General features: G+C 57.6%; 2 protein-coding genes across 3 annotated transcripts; both read left to right on the top strand.

The window, feature by feature from the left end:
• Positions 1-2696: 2696 nt before the first annotated feature.
• GIPC1 (GIPC PDZ domain containing family member 1) lies at positions 2697-12486 on the top strand. 2 transcript variants are annotated; one of them, XM_059160237.1, is made up of 9 exons: positions 2697-2825; positions 5014-5100; positions 6720-6806; positions 8762-9082; positions 9841-10026; positions 10125-10305; positions 11071-11183; positions 11460-11541; positions 11677-12486. In XM_059160237.1, the coding sequence occupies exons 4-9, from the start codon at positions 8795-8797 to the stop codon at positions 11826-11828; spliced, it is 1002 nt and encodes a 333-aa protein (XP_059016220.1). In that variant the 5' UTR covers positions 2697-2825; positions 5014-5100; positions 6720-6806; positions 8762-8794; the 3' UTR covers positions 11829-12486. The 2 variants fall into 2 exon arrangements, with proteins under 2 accessions (XP_059016220.1, XP_059016221.1); XM_059160238.1 differs by lacking the exon at positions 5014-5100 and having other exon boundaries at positions 2736-2825.
• Positions 12487-14511: 2025 nt separating this feature from the next.
• Positions 14512-17657, top strand: PTGER1 (prostaglandin E receptor 1). Its single transcript, XM_059160236.1, has 3 exons — positions 14512-14817; positions 15736-16685; positions 17291-17657. Exons 2-3 carry the CDS (start codon positions 15744-15746, stop codon positions 17555-17557), a joined length of 1209 nt encoding a protein of 402 aa, XP_059016219.1. The 5' UTR covers positions 14512-14817; positions 15736-15743; the 3' UTR covers positions 17558-17657.
• Positions 17658-17708: the final 51 nt, after the last annotated feature.

The following is a 17708-nucleotide window of genomic DNA, read 5'->3' as shown; positions in this document are numbered from 1 at the left end:
TAGAGCAATGCTTACATTCAGGAAATTTAATATGGCTGTATTATCTAATATCCACTCCACATTCAAATATCCTCGAGTAGCCCAAGAATATCTTTCACAGCTGTTTTATTTATTTTATTTTATTTTATCAAGGATCCAATCAAGGATCATATACTGATTTTGGTTGTCACCTCTTCAAACTGTTCCCCAGCGTTCCATTCATTCATGAAATTAATGGTTTGATTTTTCCTTTCCTGATATACATCTGTTTGAACACTCCAGGCGTTTTTGGTTTTTGTTTTTTGGTTTGGGGTTATTTGTTTATTTGTTGGCAGAAACTCCCTTAATCGGGAAGTATGTGGTTGTGTCCTCATGAGTAGATCCGGGTTAAACACTTTGAGCAGGACCAGGTACTTTGTAGGTGATGTCACAGCAAGGGGCATGTGAGGTTGGCCTGTCCCATCACTGGAGATAATAGTTTTGATCACTTGGTGAAAGTGGTGACTGCCAGGTTTCTCCCTGGTGCTTTTTCCAAAGTATCCTTCCCCCACTGTAATTAATGAGCAATTTGGAGCCTGGTCCTTTGAGACTGTGTGAATATCTACTTCCTCCACTGAGGAGCCTCGCCTGAATTAATTATTTCTCTCCTGACTGCAAAATGGGGATTTTCCAACTCAATCTTTCCTTCTGTATGTATTTTTTTAAAAAAAAAGATTTTATTTATTTACTTGACAGATCACAAGCAGGCAGAGAGGGGGGTGGGAAGCAGGCTTCCCGCTTAGCGGAGAGTCCGATGCGGGACTTGATCCCGACCCTGAGATCATGACCTGAGCCGAAGGCAGAGGCTTAACCCACTGAGCCACCCAGGCACCCAGCCCCAAGCTGGCATTCTAGATTATTTTTTCCAAAGGGAGCAGAGGCAGCCCTGGAGTCTGAACTCCTCAGCAGCTGGGCCTCCCAGCCTCTTGAGCTACAAAACTGGATAAAGAGGTGGCCTGCTCTGTGCCCTTGGACAACCCCCTCACCCCTCCCTGGGGGACCTTCTCATCAGCCAAAGGGGGGTTCAAGTGGACTCTGCTCAGGACTCTACTGTCCCTGTGGCCCCACATACTGTCCTATTCAGGTGTATAGAGGGCAGCTCAGATGCCAGGCGCAAACAAGGCAGTGGGTACAGTCCCACAGAGGGCACTGGCCCGGCCATAGCAACTGATCACCCAGTGGGGATGGCAGAGGTCAGCAGAACAGGAAGAGAAGGACAATAGCTGTGGCTGTTGCCACGGCAGTGGCAGTGTTTGCCAGCTGGGTGGGGCCAGACTCGCAGCCCTCAGTGGCTAAGCCCAGGCCTCACGCTCCTCTTTCACTCCGCCAGTCTGTAGGACCTGAGGGGCTGGAATACACAACAGCTCACCCTGGGGACTTCAGAGACCCAGTCATTCAATGAACATTGAGCAGAGTCTCAGCCATTAGAGGACTCCAAGTACTAAAATTCCCAGAACAAGCTCCTGGTCCAATGCCAACTGCGCCAGAGGTCGGTTTGGAGGTAGAACAAGGAAATCTCACCTGTCCTGGGAACTGAGTCCTGGTCTGTATGAGGTGCGTTTGTGCCTTTGTTTCTTGGATCTACTCCTGCCTGAGAAATCCCAGTTAGGAGGCAGACCTGATGATGGTGAGATCACCTGTCCTCTCATTCACACATGTACTGAGACGCTCCTCTCTCGCTGTCTGTCTCCGGACCCGGGCGGGGGGGGGGGGGGGCGGAGGCAGTTAGATGGAGGGGACAGCCTCATGAGAGGGCAGAGGCTTGGATTGGCTGGATACCCTTTGAAACCTAGACATATTATGTGCTCAGTAAATATTTGCTGGTCTAACCAACAGCCAAGCATTCCATCTCGCCTTTGTCTTTCCTACCATGCACCGTTTCATACAGTTTTGCTAGCTCCTAGGATATTGCACTCTCCCAAAATGTGCAGTATCTCGCTGTTCAGCCTCCGGACCTTTTGCACGCGCTGTTACCTCTACCAGAAGCACATTTAGTTTACTCGTTGAAATATCTGCAGAGATAGGACAGAGCCTGGCACGGAGCAGGGGCACATGAAATATTTGACAAGTGAATGAATGAATGAATGAATGTCCTTGTCCATTGTACACCCCAGGAAGCAGGGACACTCGGGACCCTCCCTATTCATCTCGATCCTCCGCCCGTTCGCCCGCCTGCCTAGAATGAATGCATCCTTTTTATCCGCTCCGAGGATGGCCGGGCTGGGGCAGGGGCAGACCGGGAGGAGCACTGGATTGGGGGCTGCCCTCGGCCCCCTCCCAGGTCTTCTAAAGGGTCAGCTTTTCCGGACGTGGGGAGTTTCCTTCTGCCCGAAACTTAGCCCCGGTCACCTGACTCCCACAACCAGCCCTCCCGCCCCTTACCACCCCGGACACCCTAGACCAACACTCAGCCAACAGCACGTGGTCCAGTGGGCCCAGCTTCCCATTGGTTGCCGGTCTTCCTTCCTCGCGATTGGCAGGGGCCCAGCCCCAGGTCCCCCCTCCGCGCCCTGTGGTGGTACAGCCTGTCGCGGCTTTAGGCGGGGTGGGAAGGTCCACTGCGCCGCGGCGCCGGGGGGGGCGGGAAGAGCCGGGCGAGGCGGAGGGATCCCTCTGGAATGTTTCCGTCGGACCCACCCGGGGCAGGGCGGCACGGCGAGGATTGGCCACGAGTGTCGGGCGGCGGCTCCTGATTGGCCGGGCTCGGGCGCGGACCCCGCCCCCCTGGCCGCGGCTGAGGGAGAGGCCCGGGCCGGAGTTTGCGGAGGGCCGAGCCGGGCGCGCGCAGGGTGGCGGCGGCGGCGCAGGTGAGTGCCCCCGCGGGCGGGGCGCGGCACAGCGGCTCCGGGGACCCCAGCGCGGACCTGCGGGGTAGCAGACCCACGGGGACTCGGCGGATCGAGCGGGGTGGGGCCAGCCCCATGGACAGGGCTGGAGGTCTAGGTTGGGCTCCAGGATGCTCGAGGCCCCTTCCCAGAGGGACGCCTGTCTCCCCGACGGGTTAGGGTCAAACGCCTGCCGCCACTGGGTTGGAGTCGACAGCCCACCCTGCTCCCTGCGGTCCTCTGGACAGTCCCGGTCCCCAAGGGGACGGGCGCGGGGTCGGTATTTCGTGAGCCCTGCCTGGGCACCTCCCTGGAGGTGCCTCGTCCCAATCCTCCAGGGGCCTAGTGGAACCTGGAGAGGACCGAGGTCCCGATAATAATAATGAAAACATCACCCCGGCTAGCATTTACTGAACGCTTCCGTATCAGGTATGTACCATGCATATCATTGAGTCTAAACACCTTATGGAAGGTGCTGTTACTTCTTTTAGAAGTGAAGCAACGAACCCAGAGAGGTGGAGTGACTTGCCCAAGGTGGCACAGCTAGTGAGTGACAGATCTGGAACTCAGACCCGTGCTTCAGAGTCCAGAACTGCAGTCTCAACCCCTAGACTAGATGACTTGGTGGCCCAGTGGCTTCATGGTTCAGGTGTTCCTGGACCAGCTCCTTTGCCGGCTGCTGTTCCCACCCCCCACCCATGCACACATCTGAGCCACACCTCCTGGTCTTTGCTTTCCCCCTTAAGAGGTCACCAGACACCAGTCCTACCTTGTCTCCCCTGTGCTAGAAAGACAAGACATGAACACTTAGGTCCTCAGAAGAGAGTGACACCTGCAGGGGAGACAGGAGGCCTGGGGTCGCTTTGCCCGCTGGGCCCCTCTGGGAAGCTTGGGCTGAGGCCTGGGCAGTAGGCGTTCTCCCCGGAAACGAAACGCCCAGGAGCCGGTTTTTCAAGACTGAATCAGAGGCCTCCCGCCCTCCTCTCCAAAGCAATATCCTATTAGAAAGGGGAGGCTAGGTGTTGGTGGCCCCCTGCCCCCAGCTTATGTCAGCTCCCAGGAACCCCCTTCCCCACTTCCTGCTGCCCCCATCATGATTCTCCATGGTTGTGGAGTTGCTAAGTTTCAGGCCCTTCCCAGGGAAGAGACAGTGGGATGCTGGGATTCAAGCCAATGTGCTTGGTGCTCAGGCTGGCACTCTTTTTCTCTATCCCTATGTTCAGGTTTGAGGGGACACTGGGAACGTGGGGAGGGGGTGGCAGTTAGCAACTCCATGGCATGTTCTGAGGATAGGAGGGCTCAGAGAGTAGTCAGAATGAGGACATCAGGTACATCCGTCCATTCTACAAACATTTATTGAGCACCTGCTATGTGCCAGGCATGGTTCTTGGCACAGAGGATGCAATAGAGAACAAGACAAAAATCCCTCCTCTGTAGGAGCTGCCATTCTAGTTGTGGGGGGAGAGGGACAGGCAACAAGCAAGTTAACAAGTAAATAAAGAAGGTACCTGCAGATGGTAGAAGTGCTAGGTGCTATGAATAAAATATGAGGGGGTGGCATGGTAGAATCTGGAGGGGGAGCTCTTGGAGGAGGTGACTTTGGAGACAGGATCTAAGGACAAAAAGAAGGTAGCCTCGTGAAGATCAGGCAAGGGGCTCAGCCCCATTAAGGACTCTGACACTAGATGGAGCTTGGAATAGTGTGGCTGGGCCACCAGCTGCAGCTAAAGTGTCAATTCTGCAGGGGTCTGTGGCTCATATTAAGGAGCTTTTCCTCTGTAAGGTGGGAAACTGTTGTAAGTTTTGAAGCTGGGGAGTGACACGATCTGGTTTACGTTTTAAAATAGAGACACGAAGTGAAATAGCAGCCTAAGACTGAAAGACAAGAGTCCTGCCAGGGCAACATGTAATTAAGTGCATGGGCCTGAGCCGTCTGGACCACAGGGGCGGTTCCAGCAGGCTGAGGCAAGCCAGGGAGGCTGCCTGGAGGAGGTGGCCTAGTCTAGCCCTCTGCAGGCCGATTTGTGTGGACTGGGAGGTTTCTGGGCCGGGCCATGCAGGGGAGGAGGCCATAATAATAATGACAATAATAGTAACAGTTTCCTTAAATCAAATGTCAGGCAAAATGCTAATCAGGTTGTTTGCATAATCTCTTTGGATTCCTGTACAGAAATTCTGCTGTTTTTTGGGGTTTTTTTTTGAATGAGAAAACTGAGGCCCCATCACATGAAGTGACTTGCCCACGGCTACACAGCTGGTAAGTGGCGAGGGTGGGATTTGAACCCAGGCTGCCCTGCCTCTTCTAGCCTGGAAGGCAAATTCATTAATCACTTACTTTCCTCACTGCCATTATTCCCTCCTCGCAGGTGAGCATTTGGAAACTCACCTGAACCAGGGCAGCAAGCCTAGGCAGAGTAATGAGCTTGGGAATTGGTGATCAGGATGCGGGGGCCCTGGGTCAAGGAGGAAATAGTAGTTAAAAAAAAATCACCATTTATAGAACCCTTCTCATGTGCCAGGAACATGTTCCAGGCACATGTATGATTTCCCTGGAGCTCAGAGAAGATAAGACACTTGCCCAAGGTCACACCGCTAGTAAGTGGAGAGGTCGGGTTCCAGATTCATGTTCACAGCATCCTGCTGAGATGTGTGAGGGGCAGCAGGAAGAGAACCATTTTAATCTTTTTAAGCATCACTGAGTGTGATGAAATAATCTGAGGGGACAGCATTGGTTTATTCATTCAGAATTTGCTTTTTGTCAAATATTCAGCAAATTCCTACTGTGATGGGTGCTGTGGATAGACAGATGAAGTAACCAATAAAATACTAGTATCCCAAATATATAAAGAGTTTCCACAAATCAATAAGAAAGACAGGCATTACAATAAAAAACAAACAAACTGCAATTTTTAAAAATGGGCAAAGACTTAAATAGGCAGTTCATAAAAGGACACATCCAAGTAGTTAATAAATGTCTTAAAAGTTGTTAAATGTGGAGCGTGGGTGGCTCAGTCGGTTAAGCATCCAACTCTTGATGTCAGCTCAGGTCATGATCTCTGTTGCAAGATCAAGCCCCTCAGCGGGCTCTGTGGTGGTGCCACAGAGAGCCTCAGTGGGCTCTCTGCTGGTGGTGGAGCCTGCTTAAGATTCAAGTCCCTCCCTCTACCTCTGCCCTTCCCTGCCACCACCCATTACAAAAAAAAAAAAAGTTGTTATGCATCCTTGATTATGAAGGGAGTGAAAACAAAACCACAGTGAAAAGTGAGGGAGATAGTCTGTGTCTGTGTGGCTGGATGGAGCACCTACCCTGTCCCTAGCACTGTGCTGGGAGGCAAAGAATGAGAACCACAGAGGTGGGGCTTGCGCTTTTGCGGGCAAGACAAGACTCCTTCGGGGCAGGGCCTCCAGCCTGTGCTCCTCTGCCTCCCCAGAGCCAGGCACAGGGACTGGTGGGCTAAGGAATATGAGGATCACTCATCCATCCATTCATTCAGCAAATATTTATTGAGCACCTGCTACACACCGGGCACTGTTCTCTGCACTGAGAGTATAGGAATGAAAAAGGCAGACAAAATTCCTTGCCCTTTGAGAAAACAGTGAACAAGAACAGTGGATGAAATGAGTTGTGGGAGAAGCAGAGGGCAGAGTCCGGTGCAGAAGCCCTGAGTCTGGGCTGCACCAGGGATGCCCAAGGAACAGGGGAAAGGCCTGTGTGCCTGGGAGGAGAGGAGGGGAGGGCAGTGATGGAGGGCAGATTTGGGGAGGTCTGTGGGTCAAGGGAAGGATGTTGGCTTTTACTTTGAAGGAAGTGGGAGCCCTGGGTTGGGGGGGTTGGTCAGAGCAGAGGACAGGTGTGATGTGACATGTGTTTTACAGGATCATTCTGGCTGCTGTGTTGACATAGACCGTGGAGAGTGAGGGCAGAAGCCGGCAGACTTGGAGGAGGCGACTGCACTAGTGTAGGTGAGAGATGCTGGGGCTGGAGCAGGGGTGACTGGAGGAGGTGTTGGAGAACAGATGAATGAATGCAGGTGCAAACAAATAGAGGCATGAGAGTGGGTGCAGCCAACTGGGCTTGGCTGAATCCAGGATGGCCCCCTGGAGGAAGAAGTTTTAAGGGAGGGAGCCAGAAGTCCTCTTTACACAGAAGAATGTGGCATAAGGAGATCCTTACCACAGCCTGGCCAGGTGGGTAGAAGTCCCCCCTTGCAGAGCAGACATCCCAAGTCCAGGGTGGATGGAGTTGCTTAGGGAGCCATGCTGTGTGGGCGTCAGACAGACCAGAGAGTGCAGCCGGCTTCCGTGACTTTGGACGTGTGACTCAAAAATGAAATCTGATCTCTTTCCCAGTCTAGAAGGCCTGCAGAGTCGACCCCTCCCACCCCCTGTTGCTTCCTGTAAAACCCCTCTTCTGTCTCCCATTGCTTGCTGCACTCTGGTTACACTGGGCTCCTGCTGTTCTGTGAGCCTGAGAGTCTGCTCAGAACCCTCCCGTGGCCACCACCTCACTCAGAGCAAAGGCCTAAGTCCTCCCTGGGCGCAGGAGGCCCTGCTAGCACTCTGTTCCAGCCACATAGGCCTCCTAGCTGTTCTTCAAACACACCAAGCATGTCCCCACTTCAGGGCCTTTGTATTGGCTGTTCCCTCTGCCCAGAGCCAACCTGCTCACATCCTCATGTGGATACTGCTTCCTGTCACTCAGGTCTCAGGTTCAGTTTCACCTGCTCAGAGAGGCCCTCCTTGAACTTGGGTGTAGAAGAACTTGCCTTGTTTTATTGTCTTCATAGCACAATTAGGAATTATATTAGACTTTCACACATGTGCTTGCTCACTGTGTGTCTTCTCTGGACTATATGTTCTGGACAGCTGGACAGAGCTCCAGCTAGCATACATGGCATCTAGAGGGGAATTGGAACGAGGCAGCCCTTCCTCCCGGCAAACACATCAGTTTGACAAGCAGAGCACAGGCCGAATGAATTTCAGTCCCACTTGCAACCCTGGTCTGGTGCTTTTGCACAGTGAACAACCTGTGTAACTGCACATAGTGGCCCTGGTCAGGGAAGTTGGTTATCTTACTGAAGGCAAGATCTGCAGTGCTGCATGGAGTATAGTAAGTATGCAAAAAATATTTGTTTGAAAGGAGGGAGGAAGAAATAAGGGAGAATGGAGGTAAAGGAAAGAAAAAGACTGTATCAGTCAGGACAAGTTTTGCAACAGTAACAAAGAATCCCCCAAATCTTAGTGGCTGAACTCCACAAAGGTTTATTTTTTTTGTTCCTGCTACATCATCGTAGCTCAGCAGGAGGTTCCCTTCATTATAGTCAGTCAGGGCCTGGCGGATGCAGTCACTACCACATCAAACACACCCTGCCCAGGAAATAGAGAACCCTGGCATCTCTCACTCCAGTGAGCAAATGCTTCAGCCCAGAAGTGTCATGGGTCACTTCCTCTCACAACTCATTGGGCAGAACTATAGTCATATGCCCGCCCAGTCACACAGAGGTCAGCAAGTGTCACCTGCCTGTGTGCTTTGAAGGGAGAGTCAGTTTTTTTGTGCACAGCACTAGTGGCCATCGGTGCCAATAGAAAAATAAAGGAGAATGTAACCACTCCGAGCCTCCATTTTCTCATCTGCTAAATGGGCATCCTCGTAACATAATATCCAGTGTGGCCACCAGCCGATGGATGGTGGACGTGTGAGGATGAAGGAAGGTCACAGCATAGTTTGCTTGGGGTCTTAGCAGGTTATTAGCTGCTCATATTACTTCTCTACAAGGTTTGTAAGTGCTGGGCCCCGGATTTGAACCAAGGCCAGTCTATTCTCTAAATATTTCCTAAGCCCAGTAGGGGGCTAACAGTGTGGGAGAGGCAACCTGAGGCCACCGCCCAGGCCCTGAGTGCATTTTCCTGCCCTGCAGATCTCCTGAGAGAGCTCACGCTTCTCGCTGCTCATGCCGCTGGGACTGGGGCGGCGGAAAAAGGCGCCGCCTCTGGTGGAAAATGAGGAGGCTGAGCCAGGCCGTGGGGGGCTGGGCGTGGGGGAGCCGGGGCCCCTGGGTGGGGGTGGGGCAGGGGGGCCCCAAATGGGCCTGCCCCCCCCTCCCCCGGCCCTGCGGCCCCGCCTCGTGTTCCACACCCAGCTGGCCCACGGCAGTCCCACGGGCCGCATTGAGGGCTTCACCAACGTCAAGGAGCTGTATGGAAAGATCGCCGAGGCCTTCCGGCTGCCAGCTGCCGAGGTACCCACTGGGGAGCTGGGCACCAGGGTCCCTGATGGTGGGCTGAGGCCTGGGCATGCCTCCTCCTTGGGAGCTGTGGCTCAGATGCTGAAGTTCCATACACCGAGGCCTGCTCCCTAGTGGATCGTGAGAGCTGGTGGCCACACTGGATGCCAAGTTCCCATCAGTCATTAGGATGCCTGCACTCCAGTGAACTATGGAGAGCTGGAGATTAGGGCTGAGTGCTGAGTTCCCATTAGGCACTGGGAGGCCTATGCCCCGTGGACAGCAGAAATGGGTGACCAGGGTTGGATGCGACATTCCTATCATGCATTAGAAGGCTTGCGCCCCAGTTGATTATGGGATCCGAAGGTCAGATGCGAGGTTGATTTCTCTGTGATGCATTGGGAGGCCTTACCCCAAGGACTTGGGAGCTGAAGGAAGAGAGGCAAGAAGAGCAACAGTAGGACTGAGCAGGAAGTAGATGCAGGGGTCCCAGTAGGTGCGGTGGGTATCCTGTGCCCCTTTATTTGTTCCACAAGCCCTTACTGAGCATCCACTGTGTGCCAGGCTCTGTGCCCTGGGAGCTGCAGGGAGTTTTTGCTAGAACAGAAATCCCACCCCTAGCAGAGCTGCCTCCTGGAGGGGGGCACTCTGGGGCGGTCAGGCACTGGGGTGGGGACCCACAGCCCTTTCCCAGCTCCCTCCTTGCCCCTCAGGTGGTAGTTAGCAAAGGGTGAGGGAGGGAGGTAAGGGTTGAGTGTCTCCCGCCCATGCAGGTGATGTTCTGTACCCTCAACACCCACAAAGTGGACATGGACAAGCTCTTGGGGGGCCAGATCGGGCTGGAGGACTTCATCTTTGCCCACGTCAAGGGGCAGCGCAAGGAGGTAGAGGTGTTCAAGTCAGAGGAGGCGCTGGGGCTCACCATCACTGACAACGGGGCCGGCTATGCCTTCATCAAGGTGCTTGTGGGGATGGGGCCCCCGGAGTCCTGAGGGTGAGGATGGGCCGCGGGAGCGAAGGCCAGAGCCCTGGGGGCTGACAGCTGCTCTCCCCGCAGCGCATTAAGGAGGGAAGCGTGATCGACCATATCCAGCTCATCAGTGTGGGTGACATGATTGAGGCCATCAACGGACAGAGTCTGCTGGGCTGCCGGCACTATGAGGTGGCCCGTCTGCTCAAGGAGCTGCCCCGAGGCCGCACCTTCACACTGAAGCTCACAGAGCCCCGCAAGGCCTTTGGTGAGGGGGCTTCCACCTCCACCTCCGTGGAGGCCCTAGTTGCTTGGGTTCAGGCCACAGTGGCAGGGAGGCACCAGCAGGTGGCGCCCAAGGCCAGCCAGCTGCAGTGGAGTAGGGGGATAGCTCCGCCTTGCCCTGGGGAGGGGGTGCTGGCTCTACGCCCAGCCTGGGAGGAGGGTGAGAACAAGGAGGAAGTTGCCCCCACACCCAGCTTCCCCGAACCATTAGCCCAGCCAAGCGCCCCCAGCCCTGGCAAGCTACCCCCCCAGCCCTGAAAAGCCAGGGTTGGCTGCCCTGTTCCTGCACCCCCACTTTTCTGTCTGACTTCACTAACTCTCTGGAATGGGCCTAAGGCCCCTGAGGTGGGGGTGGGGGACTCTCAAACACTTCCCCCAGGCAGATAGGGTTGGTCTTTGACCCAGCAGCTGTATCCCCTTGGCCTTGGGGAGAACAGCTCAAGACCCAGACCCCACCCCCTTCCTGTCCCTCAGGCCCTGGGAACAGGGCCCCCATCTGTCTCCCCTCCAGCCTTTTCCATTCTCAGCCCCTGCCTGTCCTTACCCCCTTGCCCCGCTCCACCCTCCATGCCAAGCCTGGGTCAGGAGTCCTGCCCTCCTGGGGTCACCTCAGACCCCAAATCCCCAGAGCCTGCAGAAGCTTGGAGAAGGTAGAAGGGGGTATCAGAGGCCAGGCTGCTGGGGTTCCTGCCCAAGGTATGGTGGAATTGAGCTTCCCAGACCCTTACCCCCTCCCTGCCTTCCACAGACATGATTGGTGTACGCTCAGGGGGTGGCCGCCCAGGCTCTGGCCCCCAGCTGGGCACTGGCCGAGGGACCCTCCGGCTCAGATCCCGTGGCCCTGCCACAGTAGAAGATGTGGTGAGTATTCTAGCCAGGGCCCAGCCCTCCTTCCCGGGGCATCCAATAGATTCAAATCCACCTCTGCCACACACCAGCTCTGGGACATTTGTTGGGCAGGTGGGCCTCAGTTTCCTTGTTTGTAAAGTAGGGGGAACAGTAATACCGTCACAGGTTGTGGTGAGGATGAGCTGTGGGTCCGTATATGTAAAGTGGTGAAAAGAACATCCCGCACTTAAAGGTACAATTATAAACACATTCACATTATTGTGATGTCACTGTCCCTCCCCCCGCCAGCCCTCCGCCTTTGAGGAGAAGGCGATTGAGAAGGTAGATGACCTGCTGGAGAGCTACATGGGCATCAGGGACACGGAGTTGGGTGAGTGGGGACGTCTGGATCTGGGTATGGGTGTGAGCCTGGGGAAGGGGGCTTCTAGGTCATGTGGGGCTGGGTCTAACCTGAGGACCTCGGTCATCTGTGCTTCCATTCTGCCCCCCCCCAACCCCTGTCCAGCGGCCACCATGGTGGAGCTTGGAAAGGACAAAAGGAACCCAGATGAGCTAGCCGAGGCTCTGGACGAACGGCTCGGTGACTTTGCCTTCCCTGATGAGTTCGTATTTGACGTCTGGGGTGCCATTGGGGATGCCAAGGTCGGCCGCTTCTAGGCCCCCTTCCAGACCTCTCAGTGACCTGGCTCCGCTTGGTGGGAGCCCCCCGTGGGAGGGCCACCATGGCCTGGATCCCAGCATCTGGCTTGGACCTTTGCTCCTCACCCCAAGGATGACACAGAGAGTGGAGGTGGGCCCGGGCCTCTGCCCCACTCCAATCGGTACCACCCCTCCCCAGTTCCCACCCTGGCGGTGCCCGGTCCCCCCTTGCCATGTTCCCCACCTACCTCAGCTGGGTCAGGCACAGGGGGTGGGGGGAGGGACCAGCCAGATTGGGCGGCCACCCCCGCCCCCAACACTTTCCGCATCAGCTGCCAAACTGGTCTCTCATCTCCCTGGGGCCTGTTTGGGGGTCGTGACCTCCCTCGTTTCCTGCTGCAGGGAATGCAGAAGGGGGGCATCCCCCCCTCAGCAAATGCAATAATGCCCTCCCCCGACCCCGTGCCCCACCCAGAGAGGAGCCCCCTCACCGTGGAGTCTGTTACCTCCGTATTGGAAACACTAGTCTGCTGTGAACCCCGAACCTCCCTCCTTCCCCTGCCCTCTGTGTCTCCCTCAGCCCAGCCCCAGACAGAAGGGGCAGGAGAGAGGATGGCAGCGGGCTTTTGTATCTGAATTTGCTGTCTTGAACATAAAGAATCTATCTGCTGTTGGACCTGTGTGGTGGCTTCAGCTTTGGCTTCGTGGTGGGAGAAGGGGGTGAGCCAAGGCTGGGAAAGAATGTAGCAGCTGAAATCCATCCTCCTTGGGCTCCAAATTGAATTAGGAGCCTTCATGGGCCACCCCCCCCCCAACCCGTTCCGCCTGATGAGGTTTCTGGCTGCGGGCCACCAGGCTTCCAGTCAAAGGCCGGAGCTTCCTGGCCTACTGAGGTTCAAATCTTGCTCCCTCTCGAACAAAGCCTCCCGCCACCTCAGGCCTGATGTGAACAGTGGGTGCAAGGCTGTTATCACCCAGGGCCACGGGGAACACCTGGGCCAGGCTGGGGGGCGGTGCAGAAGCTTGGCTTGGGAAAAGAAAGATGGGGGCCTGGGATGGAGGCCTGCTAGGGCAAATGCTGTGGGGAGGAGCCCTGCACCCAAGACCGAGGGGAGCAGTCATGATGTGGCCCCCGTTCCTACTGACCCTGGATGTGTGGGGTCCGCTGGCGTCCATGGCCTGCACTGGACATAAACCCAGCGTGCTTGTTTTGACAACCTACTTCATCCTTGAGGATTGAGTGGGGATCAGGGAAGGGGGGTGGGCCCCTGGCCAGACCTGGAGGGAAGGGCAGGAATTGAAGCAAGGGGAGCCAGGCCAGAGGTCCTTGCAGGAATGTCTGAGGTCAGCCCGCTCCCCTTTTTCATCCCTCCTTTCAGCAGGAGGGCCTGCCGGGGAAAGGAGCTGGGAGGGGTGGCTAGGCTTGGGGTGTGTGTGCAACCTTCTTGGGGTGGGATGGAGACAGCTGTTGGTAGGATCCCTCTCAGTGTCTCTGTGCCGGTAAACAGCTCAGGTCGTGAAAGGGTGTAGCTGTGTTTCTCAGCGTTTAGGCAGTAAGACTGTGTCTGACAGAGTTTTGGTTGTTTTTGACTCTGTCGAGGGAACAGGATGTAGTGACTGTCTTCATGTTCCAAGGTGTTTGTGGGTGTAACCTGCAGCAGTCTGTGTGGAGTGTGGCCCTGTAAGGGCAGCTTGCGTTGGGTGCGGGGGATCCCAGGCTGTGAGGGTGTGAGTCTCTGGGTATTAGGAAACACCTAACACCTGCGTGGGGTAGGTGTGTTGACCAGCTAGATCTCCAGATGTCCAGGAGGTGGCACTCCTGTATGTGTATGGTGTATGGAGTGTATTCGTGGTGCTGGTCTTGGACTGTTGGGGTATCTGTGGGTGATATGGAGTGTGGCTAGTGGGCTGTCTCAGAGTAGGGATTGTGTGGGTCTCCGTGCTGAGACTGGATCTCCCAGCACTTTCTCATGGGAATGCATTTCAGCGTTGTTGAGAGAAATTAAAGCAAGTAACAATGGGGGCACCTCTGGGGGTCATGGAGGTGACACAGTCATAGTGCATTCAGGTGTATGACAATGGCCTACCCCAAAGCTCTGAGGAACATGGCTACTGCTGAGCTGGAGACAGGCTGACGGTATCTGGTCTTAGGGTGTTAAGAGGTATGATGGTGTGTAAGTGTAAGATGTGTGTGTATGTGTGTCCTTCCTTCTCAGGGCAGGATGTGAGGCTGCAGTTGTGTGTCTCAGGAGAGAGTCCCTGGTCACCTGACCTCTTGGTTCCCCTGCCCCTCTTCAGCCTCCTCCCCTGCCCCCCTCCCCCAGGGTATGACTTGCTGCTGGCCCTGGCTGGAGCTCTAAGCCCCTGTGTAAATAGTGGGCGAGTCTCCTGGCCAGGCTGGGCCTGACCCAAGTTGGTCCACATGAGGCACTGCCCACCATCACCGACCCAGCATCCACGAAGGCTTTGGCAGGGCAAGAGAGTGTTGCGGACCCCAAACAGGGTTAGCCCCCGACCTCACAGTTCCTGTGGGGGCAGAGGCACCCCCTGCAGCCGCCCCAGTGCACCGCCCTGGGCGATGCTCACATTTTCCAGTGTTTAGATTTTATCCGCTTTATTAATGAGGCAGGCGAAAGGCCCGCGCCTGGGGGGAGGGGAGGAAGAGGGCTACTCCCGCCCTGCCAGGGGGAGGGGGTCATGGGGAACCAGGCCAACTCCCCAGGAGCCCCCTTCCTGATGGGGCAGCTGGGGTCCAGAGTGGCCCCTGCCCACTGCCAGGAGCACAGAGGGGTCTCTGTCACTTGGGGGGGGGGGGGGGGCTGTGGGCGCAAGATGGCTGGAGCGGCCCCTGGAGGCCAGAGCGGGCAGCGGGAGGAGGCAGGGAGCCGAGGAGCCGCCCCAGGAGGGAGGGAAAGGGAGCGGCCAGGCCTGCCAGAGAGCTCTAGTGCAGCGGGCGCGGGTGCAGCAGGCAGCAGGTGATGGAGACCTGGAGTCCCAAGCTGTGTGGGTAAGAAGCCTGGGGCATGGGGATGTCTGGTGGGGGAGGAGGGTTTGGAAGATGGGACCATGGCTACTTCAGTCACTCTGTCCTGTGTTCTTGACTCCCAGCCCCATCTGTCTGTCCCTGTCAGTCTTACTGTCTGTCTAACTGCCTTTCCCATGTGGCCAGCAGGCAGTTCTGCCCTTTTAGTCCTCACCTCCAGGTTATCAGGGATGGGTGGTGCTGGGTCTGCCTTGAGGTCTTTGCGGCAGAGACTTGGAGCTGGTGGGAATGGGAACCAGAGGGCATCCATGGTGAGGCAGCTGTGATCAGGGGCAGAGCCAGGGTGAGACAGTAACAGAACCCTCGGGAGTGTAGGGACAGGGATGGTGGGGACAGAGATGTGGCTGTGGGGAACAGGACAATGAGGTGGGGAGAGATGTGCCCATGGTGGCAGAGGGGGTGCTGTGAATATCAAACATGGGACTGGAGAAGAGGTGACGTGATGGTCGGGGATGGGGCAGTGAGGTCAAGTGGGGCCCTGCGATCAGAAATGGGTCGGCAGGTGTCAGAGCCAGGGGCAAGGACTTTGCTGTGGTGCAAAAATGAGGTGGGTGTCAGAGCTAGATCTGTGACGCCCAGCAGTGGGGACAGACTCGAAGACCAGAGACCCAGAAACCAAGGTGGACGGAGAAGGTGGTGAAGGCAAGAATGAGGCCCCAAGCAAGAGATGGGCTGATGAGGCAGAGATCAAAGGGGTGGGGAATAGGGCAGCCAGGGTCATCTGCAGTGGCCTGGGCAGAGTCGACAGAAGAATGCCATGGCATCAAATGGGTCCGGTTGATCCGAGGTGGGACTGCCTGCTGGTCCCATTCGGATGGTGGGCAGTGTGCTCCTAGCTGGCCTCACCATGCCCTCTTCTCCTCTCCCCTGCCTCCACCCCAGCATCTGACATGAGTCTCTGCGGGCCCCTCAACCTGAGCCTGGCTGGCGAGGCGACCACATGTGCGGAGCCCGGGGCTCTCAACGCGTCGGCTGGGCCTCCCTCTGGCCGGGCAGGCGCGTCGCCAGCGCTGCCCATCTTCTCCATGACCCTGGGCGCCGTGTCCAACGTGCTGGCGCTGGCGCTGCTGGCGCAGGCCACGGGCCGCCTGCGGCGCCGCCGATCGGCCGCCACCTTCCTGCTGTTTGTCGCCAGCCTTCTGGCCACTGACCTGGCAGGCCACGTCATCCCTGGGGCGCTGGTGCTGCGCCTGTACGCGGCGGGCCGCTCGCCGGCGGGTGGCGCCTGCCACTTCCTGGGAGGCTGCATGGTCTTCTTCGGCCTGTGCCCGCTGCTACTGGGCTGCGGCATGGCCGTGGAGCGCTGCGTGGGCGTCACGCGGCCACTGCTGCACGCGGCGCGCGTGTCCACCGCCCGCGCGCGCCTGGCGCTGGCCGCGCTGGCCGCCGTGGCTTTGGCGGTGGCGCTGCTGCCCCTGGTGCGCGTGGGCCGGTACGAGCTGCAGTACCCCGGCACGTGGTGCTTCATCGGCCTGCGCCCGGCGGGCGGGTGGCGCCAGGCGCTGCTCGCCAGCCTATTCGCCGGCCTCGGCCTGGCGGCGCTGCTCGCCGCGCTCGTGTGCAACACGCTCAGCGGCCTGGCCTTGATGCGCGCCCGCTGGCGCCGCCGCTCTCGACGCCGTCCTCCTGCATGTGGCCCCGATGGCCGCCGTCTCCGGGGGGCGCGCGCGCCCCGCTCAGCCTCAGCTTCGTCCTCCTCGTCCGTCGCTTCGGTCCCCGGCGGCTCCCCGGGCCGTGGCTCAGCACGCCGAGCCCGCGCTCACGATGTGGAGATGGTGGGCCAGCTCGTGGGCATCATGGTGGTGTCGTGCATCTGCTGGAGCCCGCTGCTGGTGAGGGGCGCACACGCCCCTCCGGCCAGGCTCCTCCCTGCCCCCTCCCTGGCCCCTCCCACCCCTTTCCCTCCTAGGATTCCTGGGTTCTTCCTTTGCAGCCAGGGCCCCACCCCCTCGAGGCCCCAACTGTCAGGAAAGACCGCCTTTTGGCCTCTCCGTCTGACATCCCACCCCCTCCACCCAGTCCCCTTTTCTTACTCCCTCCCTGGGTCTTTGTAGTTCACCCCAGCCAGGCAAGCTTCCTCCCAGCCCCACCCCTCAGACCCGGACGCTTCATTCCCTAGCACCTTCCACCACCACCCCATCCCGTCTCTCTTCTCCCCTCGGTCCCCAGCCCTTGGGGATCCCTGGGACGTCTCTCCTTTTCTCGAGCCCCCACTCACTGAAGGCCAATGCTTCTGCCACGCTTTCTTCGCCCCTCTCTCCATAGTTCCTTCTTAGGAAAACTTCCATTTCCCCTTCCTGTAAGCCCCTGCCCCCCCCCCCCACCCCGTCACAGCTCCCTTACCTTCCGGCCACGCTCCCATCCATCCCAGCCCCACCCTCGGCCAGCCCCCTTCTCTTCCACCTGCCCCAAAGGCTCACACCGGCTTCTCCCGCAGGTGTTAGTGGTGATGGCCGTCGGGGGCTGGGGCTCCAGCTCCCTGCAGCGGCCGCTGTTTTTGGCCGTGCGCCTCGCTTCATGGAACCAGATCCTGGACCCCTGGGTGTACATCCTGCTGCGCCAGGCGGTGCTGCGCCAACTGCTTCGCCTCCTGCCCCCGAGGGCCGGCACCAAGGGCAGCCCTGCGGATCTGGGCCTAAACAGGAGCGCCTGGGAGGCCAGCTCGCTGCGCAGCTCCAGGCACAGTAGCCTCAGCCACCTGTAGGCGAGCCAGGAGTCCCAGCTGCTAAGTCAGACTACCCCGGGCCGGGCCCAAGACCGCAGCGCGGAGCCTTCGGGGGAATAAAGTCCTTTTGAGGACCTGCGCGCGGGGCATGTGTCGGGTCGGGGCTGTGGCAACCCTGTGACCAGGCGGG

The sequence above is a fragment of the Mustela lutreola genome, chromosome 2 (assembly GCF_030435805.1).
Source record: "Mustela lutreola isolate mMusLut2 chromosome 2, mMusLut2.pri, whole genome shotgun sequence".
In the NCBI taxonomy this organism is placed as follows: Eukaryota; Metazoa; Chordata; class Mammalia; order Carnivora; family Mustelidae; genus Mustela; species Mustela lutreola.
The sequence above is the reverse complement of the archived record's forward strand: the minus strand, read 5'-3'. Positions and strand labels throughout refer to the sequence as shown.